This window comes from Osmerus eperlanus, chromosome 6, assembly GCF_963692335.1.
Source record: "Osmerus eperlanus chromosome 6, fOsmEpe2.1, whole genome shotgun sequence".
Lineage (NCBI taxonomy): Eukaryota > Metazoa > Chordata > Actinopteri > Osmeriformes > Osmeridae > Osmerus > Osmerus eperlanus.
In genome coordinates, this window is record NC_085023.1 from 19,954,321 (window position 1) to 19,976,633 (window position 22,313).

General features: G+C 43.7%; 1 protein-coding gene across 2 annotated transcripts in view; it reads right to left on the bottom strand.

Annotated features, from left to right (window-relative positions):
• grid1a (glutamate receptor, ionotropic, delta 1a) overlaps positions 1–22,313 on the bottom strand; it is a 152,440-nt gene that overhangs the window by 30,008 nt on the left and 100,119 nt on the right. For both annotated transcript variants that reach the window (XM_062464323.1, XM_062464322.1), the window contains exon 4: positions 15,032–15,237. In XM_062464323.1, the coding sequence (XP_062320307.1) occupies positions 15,032–15,237 (206 nt within the window). The remainder of the gene's footprint in view (positions 1–15,031; positions 15,238–22,313) is intronic.

Here is a 22,313-nt window from a genome sequence, read left to right on the forward strand (position 1 = left end):
GGTCTTGAACTGACACTAAACCCCTTGCATCTCTGTTGTCTCCAAGCCTGGATAAATACATGTTTTTCAGCTGGCACATCAGCCTGGCCTTCGTGATTTAGTCATTTGTTGTAACAGGATCGCAGTTTGTTCAAAAAACTGCAATACGACTATCTTTTTTACACAGTTGCCCTTAGAGCTAGACAACAGCTTTTGTTGCCAGTCAGTCATTTAAAGTCTAATATCGCTATTGTACTTGATAAGATGAATTACTAACAGCACACAAAGTTTTTTGTTGAAGTCCTCACACAGTCAAGACCCTTCATTCACTGAGGGGTTCACTGATGTGACACTACATAGCGAAATTAATACAAATGCATGAGTTTGAATTCTATGACCGTCAGTGCTTGAGTTTGTCACTGTTGTCCCACCCCTGATGACAAATGTCCTAATGCAGTTCATACTGGACATGTTATGTAGTTGAACTGAATGTCAATTTAGGGTAATGTGAGAGCATCCATCTTGTTAGCTGTTACAGTAATGGCTTGTGCGCTTTTCCCTGTCCACTCATGTGCACTCAATTGATTAGAAAATGAACAGCAAGATGGAGTGTGGCTTAGGGAGATATGAGCATTTTGTCGCTCAAGTATTTACCAACCACAGGTGTATAAACAAACTAGAGGTAGTCATTTGTTGGTGACTGTCACCTCCTCTAAATATGACACACACACACTGTCCTGTTCATGTCATCTCTACAGCAGCCATTCCCGACCTTTTCGACTTTGCTGCCCACTTTCGACTTTGCTGCCCACATACATTTTACATTTACATTTGAGTCATTTAGCAGACGCTCTTATCCAGAGCGACTTACAGTAAGTACAGGGACATTCCCCCTGACGCAAGTAGGGTGAAGTGCCTTGCCCAGAGACACAACATCATTTGGCACGGCTGGGAATCGAACCAGCAACCTTCTGATTGGTAGCCCGATTCCCTAACCGCTCAGCCATCTGACCCCCCAAAGCTCAAATACTTTTGCGGCCGCCCAACACATACGTTCCATTAATTCATGCTGATCACACACATTTAACAACACTGCAGGAGCCCAACGGTCCACTTTCATGCGGATGCGGTCCACAGGTTGGGTATCGCTGATCTTCAGTATTGCCATTGCCAGAACATGTTGCTAAGGTTACATTGTTTACCCATTGCTTTTAGATACTATTTCAGAATAATTGGAGAACCTTTCAGAGGAGGGTAGATGTACTACTGTTTATTTCAAGTGTTTTGTGGATAAGGTTTGAATGAGGACGGCCTCATGGGTTTGCTTTGCTTAACAACTATAAATAACATGTTAGTATTATACTTCTATTATGGGCAGGAGGTGATAGTGACAACATGTGAATACAACATTTATTTTTACAGCTCAGGTAGAGCTAATCACCCAGTACACATGTAGCATCTCTAGACTAAGTTCCTGGCGGTAACAAAGGGCCTCAAAAGGTTCTCTGAATGGTGAAAGGGATGTGAATGTGAAATGTGGAAAGGACAGACCATGAAGGGTCTTTCTGAAGCATCACACCCTAAGGTTCTCAGCATCACAAAGCCAACCCACCTGTAATGAGAACCTTCATGAAATATTCACTATGGAAAGGGCCATTGTGCCTTATACTCCCTACTGTGGTCTGTTGCTGTGGAAACAACTTCCAGCCCAGACCTATTCATCCAGCAGGGATGTTGACAAAGGTGTAGTTGGGCCTAAAAATCTCACCTGTTGACACATACACGCACTCACATACTGTCAATATGTTATTAATAAGTAACATTTAGTCCAAGTTAATGCCAACTAACAAGGTAGGAAAGCCTAAATGGTGACTGTCTGGCCGACCGTACCTGCTCACTATCGTTAAGGTCGAGTCTGGGTACCTTCTGAAGTGTCTCAGCGCAGCTAAACCCAGACGAAGTGGGAAGATATCGTCCCTACAGGGAAGAGTTAACATCCATCTAGCGATATCTCACATCTGATGATATTCCGTCCTTTCTTGTCAGCATTCCAGACCAGGCCAGCCCTCCCTGGAAGACAAGCCCACGTGTGACATTAAACAGAATCACAGCTCCCATCTGTCACGGCAATGCCGCTGCTCGCTCACAGCTAGGGGCTAGCCTCCTACAGCTAGCCACAGCCCTGAGCAGAATCGCTAATGTGCCTCTCTCAATGCAGCGACTACGAGCTTATACCGTTGGCTGGTCAGACGCACACATAAAATGTACATGCACTGCCTATAAATGAGGACTTGTAGAGAGCCAAGGAAAAATTGAACTGAGCAACCGCTGTGAGCCTGAGATAGTGTAAATAGTTAAACCCTGTCTGTGTACGACTGTATCAGTAAAACCAAAATCTGAATCTACCAAAATCTAGACTGAATGTGACTTGCTAAATGCTAGTTTGTTTCCCCTCTTCCTGACCGACCTTCTGAATATTCATACCCATGCAGTCAGCTGTAATGGTGTCATTTCAATTCCTAAGCATAATAAACGGGACCAAAATCAAATATGGATAGCTCTCATACATATGTAGGGCCTATTCAAGCAAACATATGAATAGCAAAGGAAGTAAAGAAGGAGTTTGGAAATTTGAGTTTTTCGGAATAGTCTAGTTCCGATGCAGAGCTTTTGGTGCAACTAATACAACCTTAACCACAACAGAGCCGATAATCGGATACAGGCGCATACCCGGGCCCTACAGCAGGATATGGATCACCTGCGGAGCAAGTAAAGCACACTTAATGGGGCGAAGAGTGCAGTGCTGAACATTGACATCTTAAGGCTGAAGGAACTTGCTGGTATGTATGGGCCACCGAGGTATTGAAGCAACTTTGCATTTTAACAAGGTGCCTTAGGGAACACACCTTGCATAATCGGCTAAGTGTCTTTGGCACAGAGAAAAGACACATTACTTTACATATCTACAAGGTGCCTTTTATATACTGCCGGTACACTAACATTGCACCTGCACCTGCCAGCGATTTATGTTGTGGATCTGGCCACATTGATGCTACCTCAGACGAATGTTTATTGCCTAATTGATGGATGTAATAACCCATGTAATTGACTTTAGAAAGAAAAAAAAAGTTGTCAGACCAGAAACTTGCTTCACAAGTTATCACTGTATCCACATGCAAGGTGACTGTATTGCATCCAGATTTGCAATAATTTAATAGCCCATTTGCAGTGCACCATGTATCATTTGAGGCTCTTCTGTAGCAATACATCCATTCATAAAAAAAAGGAAATCTATCATTAAAGACATAACATGAAAAGGTACATGTTTGGTCACAATCAACACAAGTGTTAGTATTTGGAGTTATAGCACTAGAGTGCTTAAAATACCCATGGTTATTTGTTTTCAGCAGCACTCTGTTTTAAGGCCTTTAGAACGCTTCGCTTTGAACCTCCCAACCTGGAATACACATCTTAGAGACACTTTTAATCTCATTGTTATTTGGGTAACACATGAATAATGGAGATACCGCTTCAGACACTCTTACCTTCAAACCAGGTTGCATAATATAGCTTAGAAGCCTCTTAGGAAACTGTATTAAAGAATAAACAGTTATTCAGAATCCTGTAGAGACGTGGAAAGCTAATTGAAACTTTTACTAAAGGTGTGCAGTGAAAAACAACAAAGTAAAGATTAGCGTCTTAGCTAAGGCCTTTGCTCTGCAGGAAGAGCAGGTAGGTAGTGTTCAGATGTCAATGGATGGCTCAGAAAGAAACCAATTTATCTGACTTCGCCACAGTTGAAGCTAGCTGTCAAAGTTGCTTCCTACATTACGAGACTGTGCTTGTACATCAAGAGAGGCAGCATGGGGGCACAGGGCTGATGGCGATGACTTGGGTTCTCTATCTCAGACACCCGACCTTCCCATGCTCCAGCCTTGTGCAACACTCAAGGCTGTTCAAGCTTATCAGTCCCATCATGCACCAGAGGCCTCTTTCCACTTTGCCTCTGAGACAACAACACTACCCACCAGGTAGTGGCAAGCACACACACACACACAGAGAGATACAGACACACAGACACACACACAGACACACACCCAGATACACATAGACACACAGACACGCACACACCCAGATACACACAGACATAGACACACACCCAAAGAGACAGACCAACACACACACCCAGACACACACCCAGAGACAGACACACACTCAGACACAATCGCGCACACACACTCCCAGAGCTCTTATCTATGCTTTAGGCTACGGGCTCACACACTCTCAAAGGAGAGACTACCAGGGACTGGGAACCCAACAGGGAGGTGTCAGGAGAGAGGAGCTGGAAAACAAGAATGCCCCTGAAAATGGTAAAGAGGTATTAAGATGTGACAGCTTGCCAGGATTTGATGAGACGAACTGTCAGACAGGCTTCAAGAACAAAGTCAATTCCTATCTCCTCTTCTCCTCACTTGCAGCCTAAAGGTTAACACAATTCCTGTACCACTCGAGTGTATCACTGCCACAGTGTAGCACCTTTGCTCACTCACATATTGATGGTAAAGCTGGTCACAGTTAAGATGTAACCTACAAAGAGATTTCCTGAAGCTGAGGTTTCTAAAGAAAAATATGGTAGACATCATGAAATATGCATTTGAATAATGCAAAAATCAAACTGATGATTTACAGAAACCCACTCATTCCAGTAACTTCAAAATAGTACTCTATTGGAGTCTTAACGTACGATAAGGTAACAAACAGGGACATTCAGCTAAAAAACAACTAACAAATAAACAAAACACAGCAATTAGATAATTCAGAAATTAGACACAGGAACAAAATGAAGACCTGAAAAAACTTCGAGGAAAGATCCAGTTCCATGAATCTGTAATGTGACCCTGTTGCTTCTGCGCTTGTTTTGTTAGTCTCTTATGCACGGAGGTCAGCTTGTCCTGTCTGGGTCTGGACGAGTGTGGTGATCACCTCACAGCTCTGGGATAAGGGAGGGGAGGGGCTCCTGTATAGGCCCAGAGACTAACTTTAAATGTATACTATTAATTACATTAAAGAGCATCGGAGGTGGTGTACGAGGGTTGGAGTACAGTACAGTTCATAACAGTCGTGGGCTGTGAGCAGAGCTGACAGGTAGGTAGGTATGAAGTAGGAGGAGGAACAAGTGTTGGCATACTGCCAGCCCGAATGACTAAGAAAGTCAGGAGATATGGCCCATAGCTGTGCCTGGCATTTCACTTGGTGCTTCATGTTGGCTTTGAAGTGGGGGTGGAAAGCTGTGCTGTGCACTGTTTCCAAGTTTCCAAGTGCACAAGTATATGGACTGTAGATAGTGTATTCTAAACTTTCAAGACTCTCGCAAAGAAGGTCATTTGTTTTTTATGCCTTGGGACACTTTAACACCTGTTTCATCCCAAATGTCGACCTGTTTTCACATTTGGAGATGTGCTTTTTAGACAACCTTTGCTTGAAGGCTCATAATATAAATCTTGGAAATAAAGTGCTAGTTTCAGAAAATAAATGCGTTAACATACAAATATATAAAACACATATTTTTCTGTAAAATCGTCTGTGTGAGTATGTGAGAGAGAGACAAACAAGGAAGACTTGAGGGTAACTGAGAAGTGGTCTGTTTCCAGTGTGGACGGAATCTAATTTCCAGTGTTTTTTTGTATTGACTGCAAGTAATGACTGCACAGTTTCATAGCCAGCTAAAGCTTTTCAATACACCTGAGAACTGCAATTCAATCTTTCACATCAAGATACAATAAATGTCTCAACTGTGCGCTCAGGGGACTTACTGAGCTCTTTCATAGAGCGCAGGCCTTCTAAGGGGACCAGCTATTTGGCAGTGACTACGGTACAATATGTAATAACTTGTAAGGGAGAAAAGAAATGGATGGTGGAGAGGCAAGTAATCATACGGATGCTAAAAAGACCCCTATAAAGTTGCACAAAGCAACAACAACAAAAAAATGATCCAACTCTCACACATGCATAACGACAGGCATTATACACTGTGCAAGCTGGAGGTAATGGAAGAGGTTTGGGAGAGGGTGGGGGGACACATGATCAAAGCCTATATTTTATAATATAATTTCTATATTTTGAAATCACTTACTTCTCCGTTAACTTGATTAATGGGCCTGGCCTAGTCGTCAGACAGAGCCAAGGGCCTTGAAAAATGATGCAATTACTGCTTTCTGAATAGGGGCTCTGAAAAGGCCTGTTTGAAAGAGGGATCTGGAGGAGATTCTACAGGGCATCTTGGACAGCACGATCCCTCCTCTTCATCCATCCCTCTGACCACAGCCAGCCTTCGGCTCGGCCAACCCCCCCCCCCCCCCCCACACACACACACACAACCACCAGGCCCCACAACTAGATCACCCTTAACAGACTGGCCTCAGTCAGAATATGAACCAACAAACAGACATGAACAAGCATCAACAGCAACAATGACATTCTGTATATCTGTAGTCCAGGACTCCATGATGAATATTGTAAATGCTGTACTCTACCGAACTCTGCTATTGGATACTGCATTTCAATATAGCTTGAAGATTAATCTTATGATCATTTAACCCTACAAAGTCAAATGCTTTAAGTCACACTCGGTGGGGTTGTCAGTAATGCACTGCAACTGCTGTAATATTACTTGTACTAAAAGTACTTGATCTCAAGTGTTGGCTATATAGACAAAGGCCATTGTGATGAAGCATATCAAGAATGATAAAAACCCTTCATGAATTCTGTCTGCAATCATTGGGTAAAGCTAATTGCAAATCAATAATGAGTCCAAGGGAAATACAGATGAGATTAGGTTCAGATGAATAATTGACTCAATGAGTATCTGAATGTGGGAGTTAATGAGTGAGTGAAAAATGCATCCTTTACTGAATGCATTTTCAGAAGCTGTGCAGTGCTGGGGTGAGTGAACACAGACCCCTTCACACCAACAACTTCCCCATGTTTTACCCCTGTTGGTGTGGAAGGGGTGTGGGACTTGGACGTCACCCAGATGTTACTCACATTTATGACAACAGATGATCTCGTCAACCCCCTACAATTTGTAGACACTAGATTAGATACGATTATTATATATTCTTCTGCTCTGAACTGAGGCTACCACCTGTGTGCGTGTGCGTGTGTGCATGTGTGTGTGTGTTTGTATACAAATACGTGCTTCTGGGTCCATTGTAGGCTAGAAGTGAAATCAAAATTGATACCTGCAGACGTGTTCAGCCGTACAGCGATAATGTAGCAGATATGCCGATTACCGAAAATCGAAAATAATGCTTTACATAGCGTGTCCACATAGAAGATCAGTTTATCTAACCGTAGTTGATATAAGGAATTTCAAAGTGATTGTATTGACTGTAGCTTTACATTTTGAAACTAAGGTGGCCCGAAGTGGTTTAAAAATGTTCTCCACAGAACTTGCAGAGTGTGTGATGCGATGTGTATTGGGAACAAGTACCTGTTTTCCAAATGGTTGGCTTTGCAATTATCCAACAAATTCCTATTTGGTGTTCCTCCCTTGAGAACAGTGCAATAATTCAACTGCTAAAATATTTCAGAACTTCTAGGCGAAACTTAAAAGTTTAGAACATCCAACACAAATAATAATCCTAGAGTTGCAGACGATATTCTGTTAAATTACGTCACAGATTGGATGATCAAGTTTCCATTGCGGCTGCCGCGTACTTCTGACTAAATGAAAAAGCTTCACTATTCAGAACATGAGTGTTACTCAACCTATAAACAACACGGATGAACTGTTACAGAAAGGGAATGTAGTATGTGTATGCACGTGTGTGGTTGCATCAGGCATTATCAACCAATCGTAAGTGTGCTATTCACACACAGTCTCTATGCACACAACGCACAGCATCTTGATGACACGACAAGAAGGATTTCTGCTGTTTCTGTTCCCATCAACAGGCAGAAGAGTGTTATTGTCCTACGGTAAAGACTGTATAAATCACGGAGGTGAAATGCAGAACAGCGTGGGTCATGGCTCTGCACACGTGACACTACTGGACAACTTTAGAGGTCAGAAGATAAAGGAGATGGACTTGATTACACGCCTTTTATGGTTTAACCATTTAGTTACCCGCTCCACGGTGGCTATAAGAAATAAAACGTGCCCAAGAGGTTTACGGTTTCAATAACACTAAGGATATCTGAGAATCACAAACATCCATCAAAGTTTATTACCCTCCATCAGGTCATGAATACCTTTTGGGAAATGCAATGGAAAAACACAAATGAAATTCACGGGATGTGAGTTAAAAGCATTTCCTCTCTGTGTTGAGCAGTGCTGTAAATGACCAAATAAATGAGACATTTTGTCCCAGAAACACATTTATAGATTTTGTGGTGGTAAAGTTGATGAGACTGTGGCTCAGGTATGTTTGTTTGTGAGGTACATGGTGTGTGGCCACATCACATTCAGTATCGGGGTACTCAATTAAAGACAGAAAGTCTTCCATATGATGGAAACGACTGGTTACTGTAATATTGTCTGTCGTTTATCATCTTCATCATCACAATAATCACCTACATCATCATCATCATCATCCGACCGGTGAATAGTTACTCTGTCCTCTGAAAGTCATTCTCTATACTACCACCCTTGAAAATATAGAAGAAAATAGAAATGAAGAATACACTACTTTCTCAGTTTTAATTCTGCAAGATTTCTTATGAAAAGTTAAATTATTTATGAAAAGCCCTTAAACTTCCTTAGATGATTCATAATACCATGAGTAATAACAATCCATCAAGAAAAGACTTTGCCAACTTACGTTTCCATTTTAATAACAGAAATTTAATATGAAGATATTTTTCATGATTATTCCTCCCTGTTGTGAATTATACACATTGAGAGGAGTTCTACTCCTTAATATTTTTATATCAGGGTGCCCTGACAAAAGTGTTTTGCCCATTCTCTATTACCTCAGCATAAACAAACTTTGCATGATTTACACCCATTCTATTAAAATGCGAATTATGCGCTGAAACATCCTAGCAGAAATGAATTGTTGATGTGCTTCAGACCCCTTCATGTGAACAAACAATTTACGTGAAAGATACAAATTTAAACAGCAACAACACAATTATGCCCCTGTCAAGTAACTGAATTGCCATTTCCAGCCAACTGTATTATTCGGAGACAAATTAAGGGCGAGGACATGCTGTCGCATTTTGGTCAAGCAGCTTTGGTATGTTGCGTGTACAGTATACCTGACATAGAGACATTGCAGCTTCAAAGCTCCCCTCCGAAATCCGTTTGAGTTACTGTAAATCTGCCTTTGTATTGCTGAGACTTTGTATTCAAAACAATTCAATATACTTCAGCATGTATGTGTAAATTGTGTGTGCGTCTGTCTCTCTAAAGTCAGCCATGTTTTTTTATTACAGAATGTGGGTGGAATACAATAGATGGTTTAGTGGCATAGAATGTGACAGTGTATCATAATGTCCTTATAGAGACCGGTCGAGAAATACAGATATGGAATACAGAGGGAATGAGAAATAGATGAAGAACTTTTGTGTGTAAAAGAGAGAATGAGAGACACAAAGATAGATAGAGCCAAAAAGAAAGAGAAAGAAAAAAAGAAAAGCAAAAACTGGAAAAAGCAGACACACAAGAAGATAAACCATTGGGGAAGAGGAGAGTGCAAAATAGAGGGGAATTGTGTACGAAGGAGAGAGCAGAGGGCAAAAGAAGAAGAGATACAGGACGATGACGGATCACTGTCTGACAGGTTCAATTTGTCATGATGTTATAGTGAGGAAAATGGAATTGAAGAGTTACATAGGTGGGTCAAAAAGAGAGGACAGGGCCAGGGGAGGCTTCTCTTAAGCCAGAAGGGAGTGATACCAGTGGACAGTAACCGAGATAAGGTCCCTGGAGGATTCAACCTGCAGCACCTGACTCAGTGGTGAAAAGACATTCTTGTGATTATATATTTATGCTTGGGCCTTTAAAACCCCAGAAACAGACCTGGCACCTTTTGGTTTGAATGTTCCTCCCATGACTGGAAGGTCAGTGGAAGCCAGCTGATCACTGCTGGTCTTAAGGAACTTCTTGACCCTAGACTGCTGTTGACTCTCTTTATCCCAACTCTAGGATTATTCTGTACAGGAACTTGATACGGTCAATATCTTGTCATCATCTATTACAATTTTTTTTCATGTTAATGTTTACCTAGCTAAATTACCAAATGCAGATGACATAAACACAAGACAATTTCAATTGTGAGGGGAAATCTAAATCACTATTTATTTGTGGTGCCCTTTATTATTTACTATTATTGTGACAAAATGGCAGCATTGCTAGAATCCTCCTGTCCTCCACTAACACATTTCTTATTGCAGGATACACAAGCCAACAGGAAAGTTCTACATCAGGGGCCTAAAATATGAAGCGTCTCCAAATGACAGCACTTATGCAATCAACACCAGAGACCCTCATAATCATTCTGCACCTGTCTAATTGAACTAGAGCCCTTTTCTCATTCCATGCTTGCTGAAAGCACAATTGGACCTGCCCAATTATACCTGGCCCCTCTTATTAGTTGTGAGGGGGGAAGGGGGGAGAGTTGACAATGATGGATCAGGGGGAACCCGGAATTGGGATGAGCGAAAGACAGCTGTGTCAACTGGTGGTGCCTCTTTTCCCTGCTGTAAGGCGGGTGTGTTCTTTGTTCTACAGCCCATGAGTTGAATGTCACCTTGTTTCCGCTTCAAATGACCGGACAGTCCAGGTGCAGTTTACATAAAGCTGAGCTGGTCGAGGACCATCGGGAGAGAGGCCATGTAGAATAAACCGAGTGAAAAAAGAAAAGGGGGGAACAGAAAAAAAGAGATAGAAAGAAAAAGAGACGCTGTAAACAAGAGACCTTCTCCTTTGCTCTGTTTGTCATCAGGAGTTCACTAACTTGATGTAACTGATGTAAAGTTACATGTCAAGGACACCAATATTCCAGAGTGAGCGTTACTGACAGAATCCTTCGCGTTCTTGTTCAAGAGGAGGAAATGCGCGCGCAGCGGCCCGCGGTTGTCGTGGCAATGACTCTCCTCGCCTGACATGTCATCACTGCTGTCCGTCCAAAGCGCCACATAATGGCACGTCAGAGCGATCACTTTTAAATCATACAATCCGCAGATCCACTTCAGTCAGGGAGACGGAGGAGTCCTTGGCATCAAAACACCATTCCCGGCAAGGACACACTTGTTTATGATACCTCGCACACCAAACATCAGGATGCCTGTGTTTTTAATCAGCGGCTTATATTGCTTCTCCTTTTTTGACAAGTGCATCTGTTTCCAATCGCAGCAGTCATCATGCCTCTGTCAAATGAGTTTGGTGGATTCTTTGTGAAAGCCTTGAAAGGGCCAGAGTTACCTGGCCGAGTGTCTCAGACACTGCCTACAGCATGTCTTCTCAGTCCAGCCCTGGTCCACCAGCAACGCTGTACTGATAATGGCTGTGTCAAATCGGAAACTATGAGAAGTGTCACACTATGCTCCTCAGCTGATATCCATCTCGCCTGAGCGTCATTCAGGTTCAATGTTTCTTTTCCGAGCGACGGAGAAAAGTGACACAATCTTGTGAACGTTACAGTAACGAATGAGACGAATCTTACCTCGGCGACTACGCTTCTTCCACAATACCACGGTAATTTACGACGCATCCATCCGAAGAAAGCATGATGTTGAAAGCGGCGACTGCAATTCATCATGGGGGCATGAGGAAAGTACCCAAGTCCCTCAGCAGTAATCTGACCGAGAGGCCTGTCAAGGTCATTCAGATAAGACATAATTTATCCCGTCCATGGGTGTAGACTCCAGACTTTCTACAGGCCCCCAGGTGCCAATTGACTGACACACTCAGCACCCGGACACACAGTTTTATATCTGCTTTTCAGTTTTTAATTCATGTCAAAATGTTTGCAGTTCTGTCAATAGTATTTTGTACATACCGTTTTAAAATGCACCACTTCCGATTACAGCTAAGCCTTAATAAAGGATTTTTGTGTTCTTTCATATTAAAAGATATAGTACATTCAAACATAATCCTTGTGTACAACAGAACACCAGTTGTATTGTAAAGGGTTGTAAAGGGCTTTCTAGAGACTTTCTCTGTGAACTGGCAAACAGTTATGAGCGATTGCATATCATCCAGCTCTAAAATGTCATGATTTGACTTTTACAGTCGTGAGTGGGAGAGGGTATTGATCCTACTCCTAATAGCATCAGAAACCAAATAGGGTTTAAACCAAATGGAAGAGAAAAGAAAAGTGGTTGAGTCTGGGGTGGAAGGAGCTCGTTATAGGTCACCGTAATGATGAAGAAGTGATCGATAAGAACATCTCTTTGTAAGAGGCTGACTATATTTGCCGTTAGGAAATACAGTTTTTCCTGTGTGTGGGTTTGAAGATGCAAAAAGCCCTTTGCTCATAACCAAATCTTTAGAACCTCTCTTAAAGAAAACTCATTCAGTCGGCCCACCTTCCAGCTTTTCCCTGGTCTATCTCCCCCCCCCCCCATGGCAAATTCCCCTCCTTCGTGTAACATTTTCCCCCAGGACGTCCATCACTCCGTCTCCCCTTTATTCCTCCTCTCTCTTCCCTGGAGTGGGCCAAACTCAGAGGCTTTCACTCTCCCTGGCACTCCCTTACCCAGGCACCAGGGCCATCCATCACTGTCCTGCAGAGCTGGCAAAACGACAGACACCACTCAATCTGTCTCCCCCGGCAACAAGCCCTGAGGGGTGGTGTATGGGGGGGATGAGGGGGGAGGCAGCAGCAATCCTGAGAGCCAGAGAGGGGCACAGGAGAGGGGCACGGGAGAGAGGGGCACAGGAGAGGGGCACAGGAGAGAGGCACAGGAGAGAGGGGCACAGGAGAGGGGCACAGGAGAGGGGCACAGGAGAGGGGCACAGGAGAGGGGAATGTACTGTATAGGCTCTGTTGAGTTAAGGGGAATGCGCCCCAGTACAACGACCAACGTAAAGTTTTGAGTAACTGCCTGTGAAAGTCTGATTCCACCTGAGATCTAAGAGAACCAGGGCAAGGGGGCAGGAGTGAAGTACGAGAAGAGTTGAGCTGGTGGGATTTGACTCCTGCACATCCTCTCCAAGCAAAAGTCCTCACAAACCAAACTACATTTGAAGTAAAGGTTGTACCTAACTGAACTCACAGTCCTGTTCTTGATTGTGGATTGTGAAAAGCCCATTACTGGGATGTTTTCCGGAAGGTTTCCTTTCAACTCCTACTTCCATTCGACTGGCTCACACTGATTTGAAATACTGATTTGATTCACAGCAAGGCCCTGTGTTCTGCTGGTTTGACGGCGGATGACAGGAGAGATCTAGGAAACCTATCCTGCATCGGACACATATGGATTCTAGTACATTATAACTTCTTAATGAACATGTTTCCTTGCATTACCGAGGGCAGAGAAACAGTTTCATTGATGGTGGACCTGATCTTCATGGTAGCGGGACCTGATCTCCATGGTAGCGGGACCTGATCTCCATGCTAGCGGGACCTGATCTCCATGGTAGCGGGACCTGATCTCCATGCTAGCGGGACCTGATCTCCATGCTAGCGGGACCTGATCTCCATGCTAGCGGGACCTGATCTCCATGGTAGCGGGACCTGATCTCCATGCTAGCGGGACCTGATCTCCATGGTAGCGGGACCTGATCTCCATGGTAGCGGGACCTGATCTCCATGGTAGCGGGACCTGATCTCCATGCTAGCGGGACCTGATCTCCATGGTAGCGGGACCTGATCTCCATGCTAGCGGGACCTGATCTCCATGCTAGCGGGACCTGATCTCCATGCTAGCGGGACCTGATCTCCATGGTAGCGGGACCTGATCTCCATGCTAGCGGGACCTGATCTCCATGGTAGCGGGACCTGATCTCCATGGTAGCGGGACCTGATCTCCATGGTAACGGGACCTGATCTCCATGGTAACGGGAGTGGCCCAGAGCTGAAAGGGTTCCTGGTGTCTCGGGCAGCAGGATCGCCCTCTCTCTGCTCGTACGTAGCAGCGCATGTTAGCTTCCGCTCCCTGTGGTCTTCAAAGTGAGATTAGCTAACCCTTTGATGATGATATTGATGGTGTTTTTAATGAAATCTCTGGTGCATTTTAACACATTTCACTACTTTTAATACATTAGCATAATTCTTGCTACAGTAGGTGACTGAAGGATGTGTGGGCTCTATGCTGAGAGTGCCTGAGCCTGGCTCATTCTGAACCTCCTGTTAATTGGCAAACAGAGAGCATACACAGCATAATCGCTTGTCTTGTGTGTGTGTGTGTGTGTGTGTGTGTGTGTGTGTGTGTGTGTGTATGAATGTGTGAGTGAAAAAGCAATATCATTCACATAGAGCAAGATCAAAACCCAGGTTCGTTAATAAAACTTGAAAGACTTGGTGTATTCACCACCAGCATATTGATTTATTAGTCTATGAATACTTCATTTTTTAATATAATAGCTAGGCATAAATGTGGTGTTAAATTCTGTCTTTGCACTATAGTTAAAAACCCAGTCAGATTCTTTGTTAGTGAAAGATCAATCCAGGACTGGGGCCTTGTAGGAATTGTGTATGGGTTAGCAATAGAGTTTTACTCGTAATCAAAGGAATATTACTGTTAGACTCCCCAAAAAATCGTTGCTGATTGTGTTTGGTAATTCAAACAAAATTCATTCAGCCTGCTTTTCCAATACAAACCCACACTTTGTCCAACAAAAAAAACATAAAATCACGCTGCCTTCCTCCACATCCACTTATCCACACCCCTTTCGAACGACAGTCCAATCACGATGAGACAAACGTAAGGGAATTCATCAGCACGTCGGTTTGGGACTTTACCGGCTTTACCGTGACAGGTGACGGGTGACGGGTGGCGTGTGACGTGTGGCGTGTGGCGTGTGGCGTGTGGCGTGCGGCGTGCGGCGTGCGGCGTGCGGCGTGTGGCGTGCGGCGTGTGGCGTGTGGCGTGTGCGTCTCACCTGGTGGATGAAGACCTGCGCCCTGCGGGGGCTCATGAGCAGGACGGCCCTCCTCAGCGTGTCCCGGTAGCGGTTGAGCTCCTCGGTGCGCATGCTGCTGAAGAGGTCGCTGAAGACCCGGCTGACGTTCCGGTCCACCCTCTGCAGAGACACATCCAGGCCCTGACGGGACGCCTGGTCCAAGAACGTCTGCAGCCCGCGGATATCTGAGAGGAGAGAGAGAGGGTGAGTGTGTGAGAGAGAGAGTTAGAGAGATAGAGAGAGGGTGAGTGTGTGAGAGAGAGTTAGAGAGAGTGTGTGTGAGAGTGAGTTAGAGAGATAGAGAGAAGGTGAGTGTGTGTGAGAGTGAGTTAGAGAGATAGAGAGAGGGTGAGTGTGTGAGAGAGAGAGAGTTAGAGAGATAGAGAGAAGGTGAGTGTGTGTGAGAGTGAGTTAGAGAGATAGAGAGAGGGTGAGTGTGTGAGAGAGAGTTAGAGAGAGTGTGTGTGAGAGTGAGTTAGAGAGATAGAGAGAGGGTGAGTGTATGAGAGAGAGTTAGAGAGAGTGTGTGTGAGAGTGAGTTAGAGAGATAGAGAGAGGGTGAGTGTGTGTGAGAGTGAGTTCGAGAGATAGAGAGAGGGTGAGTGTGTGAGAGAGAGAGAGTTAGAGAGATAGAGAGAGGGTAAGTGTGTGAGAGAGAGAGTTAGAGAGGGTGAGTGTGTGTGTGTGTGAGAGAGAGAGAGAGAGAGAGAGAGAGAGAGAGAGAGAGAGAGAGAGAGAGAGAGAGAGAGAGAGAGAGAGAGAGAGAGAGAGAGAGAGAGAGAGAGAGAGAGAGAGAGAGAGAGAGAGTGAGAGTGTGATACTGGAACATAAAATATTGAATGGGAGTTTGCAGGGTGGGAGAGTGGGAGATTTCAGGGACAATTAAAGAACTCCTCAGGTGACACTGTGCCTCAGGCGGCTGTCAGGTAAGACCTGCATTCAGGAAACATTTAGCGAGCCTGGAACTCAGCACGTCACCGTTGCCGAGAGCAACAACGAACTCTTCCAAAGCTAAACAGTGGCTTTGAAGGTTTCCAGAGGCTTGCGAGGTTTACACAGCGCGTGTATTACTCTTCATGCGCAGAGCTTCACTTACAGAGTACAGCCAGAGCTCAGTGTGTCAGGGTTTTGGTAGCTTCAGTAGGAAGGTGCCTTCCTCCCATGTGGTGTTGTTTGAGAAGTGGAGCTGGAGCACTCAGAGCAAATCAAAGGGGATGGAGAGCTTTGGAGAAGGGCTGGGCAGAGGGGCTCTTCCCAGAGAGCAGCCTTCCCCTCCGGTCGCTGCAGAGACAGCCACAGCAGCAGTTGTGTCAAAGGTCAGGCTGCGTTGTACTGGAGTAGGTGAACTGAGAGCCATTGTAGATGAGGAAGTGTTGCGCCTCCTTATCCACAGCAGGAGTTGTGGCAAAGTGCACTGTTGTGTTTTGAGTGTGCCTCCTGTGTGTGTGTGTGTGCCTCGTGTGTGTGTGTGTGTGTGTGCCTCGTGTGTGTGTGTGTGTGCCTCGTGTGTGTGTGTGCCTCGTGTATGTGTGTGTGTGTGGGCTTGAGTGTCCTTTTTGTTCTTTTCTTGTTCTTTCTCAACTTTTCTTGTTGCACCTCTGGGGGCTTTCTGAGTCATCAAGGAACTATCCTTACAACATACATCGGAACAAATAGTCCTTACACACACACACAAACAATTTCTTTCCTAAACACAAAGTTTGCAGGAACGCTTGGATATTCCTGATGCATTTTTCCACATATATATTAATCTGTTCGGTTTACCAAGCTGACTCTTCTCTAAATCAAACCATTAACAGGACCCGGGAATTAAAAACATTCATCATGCTGAAGCCGTAGAAAGTTGCTCACTTTAGAATCTCCTTTTGCCGACACAGTCACTCTCTCTGGGGATGCTAGCTGTAAGAACACATTACTTTTCTGATTGTTTCCAGAAAGAGAAGCATTTTATGATTACCCTGGATAGTGTTATAATGTATGTTTTGTCTAACAGCAGAACCGGACGGAAATCCCCACCTGTCCTCAAGCAAACAGAACAATAGAAAATTTAATTATAGCTCTTTCCCAACTGTCCCTCACTGCTACCAGCTAGAAACATATTTTCCCCACTTGTCCAGCATATTTGCTTTTCTGCGGTGAGAAGCGAGATTAGTTTCTGGAATCTCTGCGATTGGGTATTCATAGTGTGTGCTGCTGTAACAGAAATTAAAGGGAGGTTGTATTGAATGTCCCACTGACTGCTCTGCTAATGTAAGTTATTTCTCCCATTGTGTGGATGTACCAGTAAGTTTAACATCCACATCTACAAGATCGTTTTTGTACTAAATCGATTGATTTTCTTGGTTCATTTCAGAGCAAACATTTAAGAAAAAGCTGCTAATTGTATTTACCCCCAAAACTGTTTTTCTGGTGCCAAATGTGCTACTGTACCAACACACCACTATGTTTATGGGATTAACTGCAGAATTTCATGGTGATGATCTTGACTAATATGATGCCTCAGACAGCGTTAATGTGCTGAACCAAAGACATCCTTTCACAATGACTGCAGCTGAAAAGAGGGGAGGATGAAAAAAGGAATAATAAGAAAAGACAAAAAAGAAGGTTAAGTTCAGCATCTCAATTCAAAGAGAGTGCAGCTACAGGGGAGGTCATGGTAATTGTCACGCTATTTTAAGCATTAAAATATGATTACAATGAAACGTTTAATCATAAGCGAAAACTAACTCCACACCTGTCAGACAGTAGCATAATGATGAAAGAGACATTGACAAAGAACTGCTCTACTCTAAGTCTCCAATCCGACTATTCCTTTCAGTCACTGCTGTCCATCTCGATATCGACCTTTCCCTGGGTTAATGCATTCAATGTAAATTACTCTTAGTCTTTAACTAGCTTCTCTTTTTCATATCAGCTGCTTTGGCAATCGGTGCTTTGTGTGTGTGTGTGATGTGAATGTGATATGTGTAAGTGATGTGTGTCTGTGATGTGTTGTATTATTTTTTAAGAAATGGTTCTGCTATATTAGGACAAAAATGAGAGCTAATTTCATGGTATCACAGTATTACATTTACATTTACATTTAGTCATTTAGCAGACGCTCTTATCCAGAGCGACTTACAGTAAGTACAGGGACATTCCCCCCGAGGCAAGTAGGGTGAAGTGCCTTGCCCAAGGACACAACCTCATTTTGCACGGCCGGGAATCGAACTGGTTCTGATTACCTTCTGATTACTAGCCCGATTCCCTAACCGCTCAGCCACCTGACTCCGGTTTGAGCTTAATCAAAGGTATTGATGACGACGGCATTGTTTTGTACGAGAACAAAGGCTTCTCATCCGTAGCAGTAAATGAGATAGATTTACTGTGGAACCCTGAAACATGTGGAGGTGAAGAGAGAGTTGCAGTAGCTAGGAGGTGAGTCACTTTAATGGACTGGAATTACACAGCTGACGCCTTGCTCCAATAATATTTCCACATTGCAGGTTATTTCTTGCACTTGATGAAAGTAAGCCCCAAAGGCTTATTTCCTTACAAACAGCAAACGCAGCTGAGACCTTTCATATGAGAGGAAAGAACACTATCTCTCTCTTACCCTCATCTCTCTGCCTTTGTATTCCTACGTTTGTCATTATACAGGTCTCTGGCATATTCTTCTGTTTGCATGTGTTCAGCTCCTCGTTTTCTAAAGGACTGTGTTAGAAACCACCCCTCGTTTTCTGAGGCAGCTAAATCAATCTCTCTCCTAATACCAGTCTAATTCCTCCCCCCCCCCCCCCCCCCCTCCTGGAGGGAGCCGGCTGCGAGCAGGTCAGAGACGGATGTACCACCTCCACTCTCCTTCCTAAGCCCAGGTAAGCTCACCAGAACCCCATGAGGGGTGGGACGTTTCCGCACCTCAACCGGGTTGGACATCTCGAAGGTGTTAGGCTGAAGCTGGAATCGAAACCACAACAATGTGCAAACGCACCATAGGCTAAATCCTTACAGCCAGTTATCGGACAGGTTTTGGGAGCACAGCTAAATGGTTTAGAGACGCTGCGTCCGCTGCGTAAGATAAACACGGCCTTGATTGTCTTCATTTGATTCTGTGTTATTCTTGTGCACTCGTCCTGTCGATACGCTGGACAGCCTTGTGAGACAGATGCTGGGATCTCACCGGGCCAGGTCACGGTCAAATGGAAAATGTAAACACGTTATTCAATTCTCCACGTGAAGTCAGCCCTTGACTTTCTGCTTGTCAATGTCATCTTACAGCAGTTTCAGACCGAGGGATGTCAGGGGAGAGGGTTTAACGTTTAAGGATTCAGTTTGTTTTCAAAAGATCGTCTCGTCCTCTCTGGAGCATCTTCAGGGGGGTCAGTAAAGGGAAGTTTGTTTGCAGTTCACAAGACTAACCACATTCCTTCTCCGTCCTTCAGTTTTCAGCTGTACAAATACATGAGGAGCCTGAGCTCACCGACTTCAACTAAGAACGTAGGTGAGAACTGTAATTTTGTCCTTGAATTGGTAATGAAGAAAGTGTCCTTGTGGTTCCATGTGAGGAGGATGCACAAATATTCTCCAGAACACGCTGAACCAACTGCGGTCAGTTGGTAATTATTATGTGCTGCCTTAAAGTGTAAAATAGGATTAGCATTTCATTACCTTCTTCACACCCACAGGCATCGAAAGTTATATTTTCAATTTTAATATGTTCAAATGATAATTCAGCAGCTTCCCTTAAGCTCTTGGCAGACAAAGTGTGTGGTACAACAAAGAAGTTCAGAATGCGCGAGGCGTAAATTCAAATAATGACTTGAAACCGTCAAATGACAAATTGAAGTAGATAAGCAGAGGGAGATGGTTGACGACCAGTGATACATTTGTTGTGATGCGAGTAAATGGGAATTCCTGGCACACTTCATTAAACCCTGTCTGGCAGTGACCCAGAGGGCAAACAACCAGCTGCTTAAGCTTTGATAACAGCAAAAGCGAAGGAACTTTCTACATCACAACATTAGCCGTGACAAACCACACTTTCACAGCAGACCCAACCCAGGATGCAGCCTGATCCTGCAATCCTGGAAACGACAGCTTTCAACAAACTGCCACGTCCAAGTCCAGCCAAAAGTAGTGTGTGTGTTTTACATGTGTGTAGGACTTCTACAGACAAAGCGCACCATCGCACAGTCATTACTGGCAATAACACAGCAACACTCCAGATGATAAGTCTACATTTGTAATAGTTAGAGGGAGTCAGGTGGCTGAGCGGTGAGGGAATCGGGCTAGTAATCCGAAGGTTGCCTGTTCGATTCCCGGTCATGCCAACTGACGTTGTGTCCTCGGGGGAATGTCCCTGTACTTACTGTAAGTCGCTCTGGATAAGAGCGTCTGCTAAATGACGAAATGTAAATGTAATAGTTGCATGATTTGGATGGGTAATTAGTTAATACCGTTAGGCATGCAGTGTTTGTGTGTTGACAGATGCCTGGAGCATGGGATGAAAAACAGCATGTTGGCTAACATCTGTCTGCACGAGAGCAGAAACTATGAGTCGAGTTGTGGACAAAGCAGATTGTGTAATACAGCACACAAAACAGACACACTTACTGCTAACTCAACCTAAACTCACTGATGTCTCTAAACAGATCACTGTTTGTTTACTGCTGCGCCGTTGTTCTTGTACTTCCTGTATACTCTCTCGGTAACAGTACATTTAAAAGAAAACTACAGAAATTACATTTACAAATTGGGAAAAAACGTCAACAGGAAATTTGTAAAACCTCTAATCTACAATAAGCAGAATGTGTCCCCAGTGTTCTGTGATACCATGTGAAGGTGGTAAAGCAGTAGACTGTGAGGACGTGGCAATCAGTGGAGTCACAAAGGCCTTGCTGTCTCCATGGTTGCCTCCACTCACACCAGACAAATCCACCCTCTGCCATTCCTAATGGGATCAGTAGTTTCTACATTCGAAACATGGTTCTGTCCTTTTGTATCTGTTTCTACAAGGCTTGCCTGGCACTGCTCTAAGAGCCCAACATCTCTGTGGTCACTCATTAGTTCTGTGTGCTATTTTGCTACGTATGTCTGAAGAGAACTGTACGTCAAAACTACTAAGCGAGTTACAACTTACATTTGTATATAATATGTAGCAGATATAGCATGTTCAATTTTGTTCTATTTGACAACATGACAAGAGACCATTAAAATGTGAATGTAACATGATGGATGCATACAATTAGAATGCTATATATGTAATATCTCACATACAAAAGCAGGATTTTTCTATTTTTCTTTTCTTTTACCGACTTTCACAAAGAAGTGTAATCCATATTGTTCAAGACATAGCCTACAGTTTAAAGTTTTTTTGTGTTTTGTATTCCACATTTGGGATTGTAGTAGGCCTATAGTCCTACTTTATTGTACTACTTTAATAACTAATCCCTGTGTTAAATTAATCCGTAAGGCTACATTTACATTTACATTTATTCATTTAGCAGACGCTTTTATCCAAAGCGACTTCCAAGAGAGAGCTTTACAAAGTGCATAGGTCACTGATCATAACAACAAGATAGCCACAAAACATCGCGAGTAGCCAAAACATGAAGCACACATTGTGAACAAACGGCTATAGCTAATCTTTCCATGACACGTTCCAACTCATCCCATCTGTACAGGGGAAGACATAGTTCAGTCTGGAAGCGGGTATCAAATCGATGCTGTGGGAGAAATGACACAGAGAACACTACTACTGCTATCCTTTTCTGACTGTAAAAACTTGAGCTTCGATGTGATTTTTCCAAGAAAACATATTCCACACTAATACAGACGCCACTGTAAACCTCTACGGTCCCACTTGTACAACCCTGGAAAAAATTGAGAGACCACCCTTTCTTTCATTTAGTTTTTTTACGTTCATAAGGAAAATTTTGAGCAATTTTGAGGAACCTTAAATTTGACCGTTTTGTCCCTCCCTCAAAATTGTCCTTCTCAACTAAACTTTTTTTTTTATGAAAGAAAAAGGTAAAGTGGTCTCTCAATTTTTTCCCAGAGCTGTATGTTTTGATTTTCACCCACATTAAATAATTAGATGTTGTAAACGGAGAATGACCATGGGAACATAGACACGCTCCCTCCAAATGTTGTCAGGACATTGCATACAGTACCACACAACACTATCTACAGAACTGTCTGCAGTCAGTCTTACTAAAACAGGTTCTGTTATTTACACCATTCAACGGAGCATGCTCACATTCGCAAACCAGGAGTCAGAGTT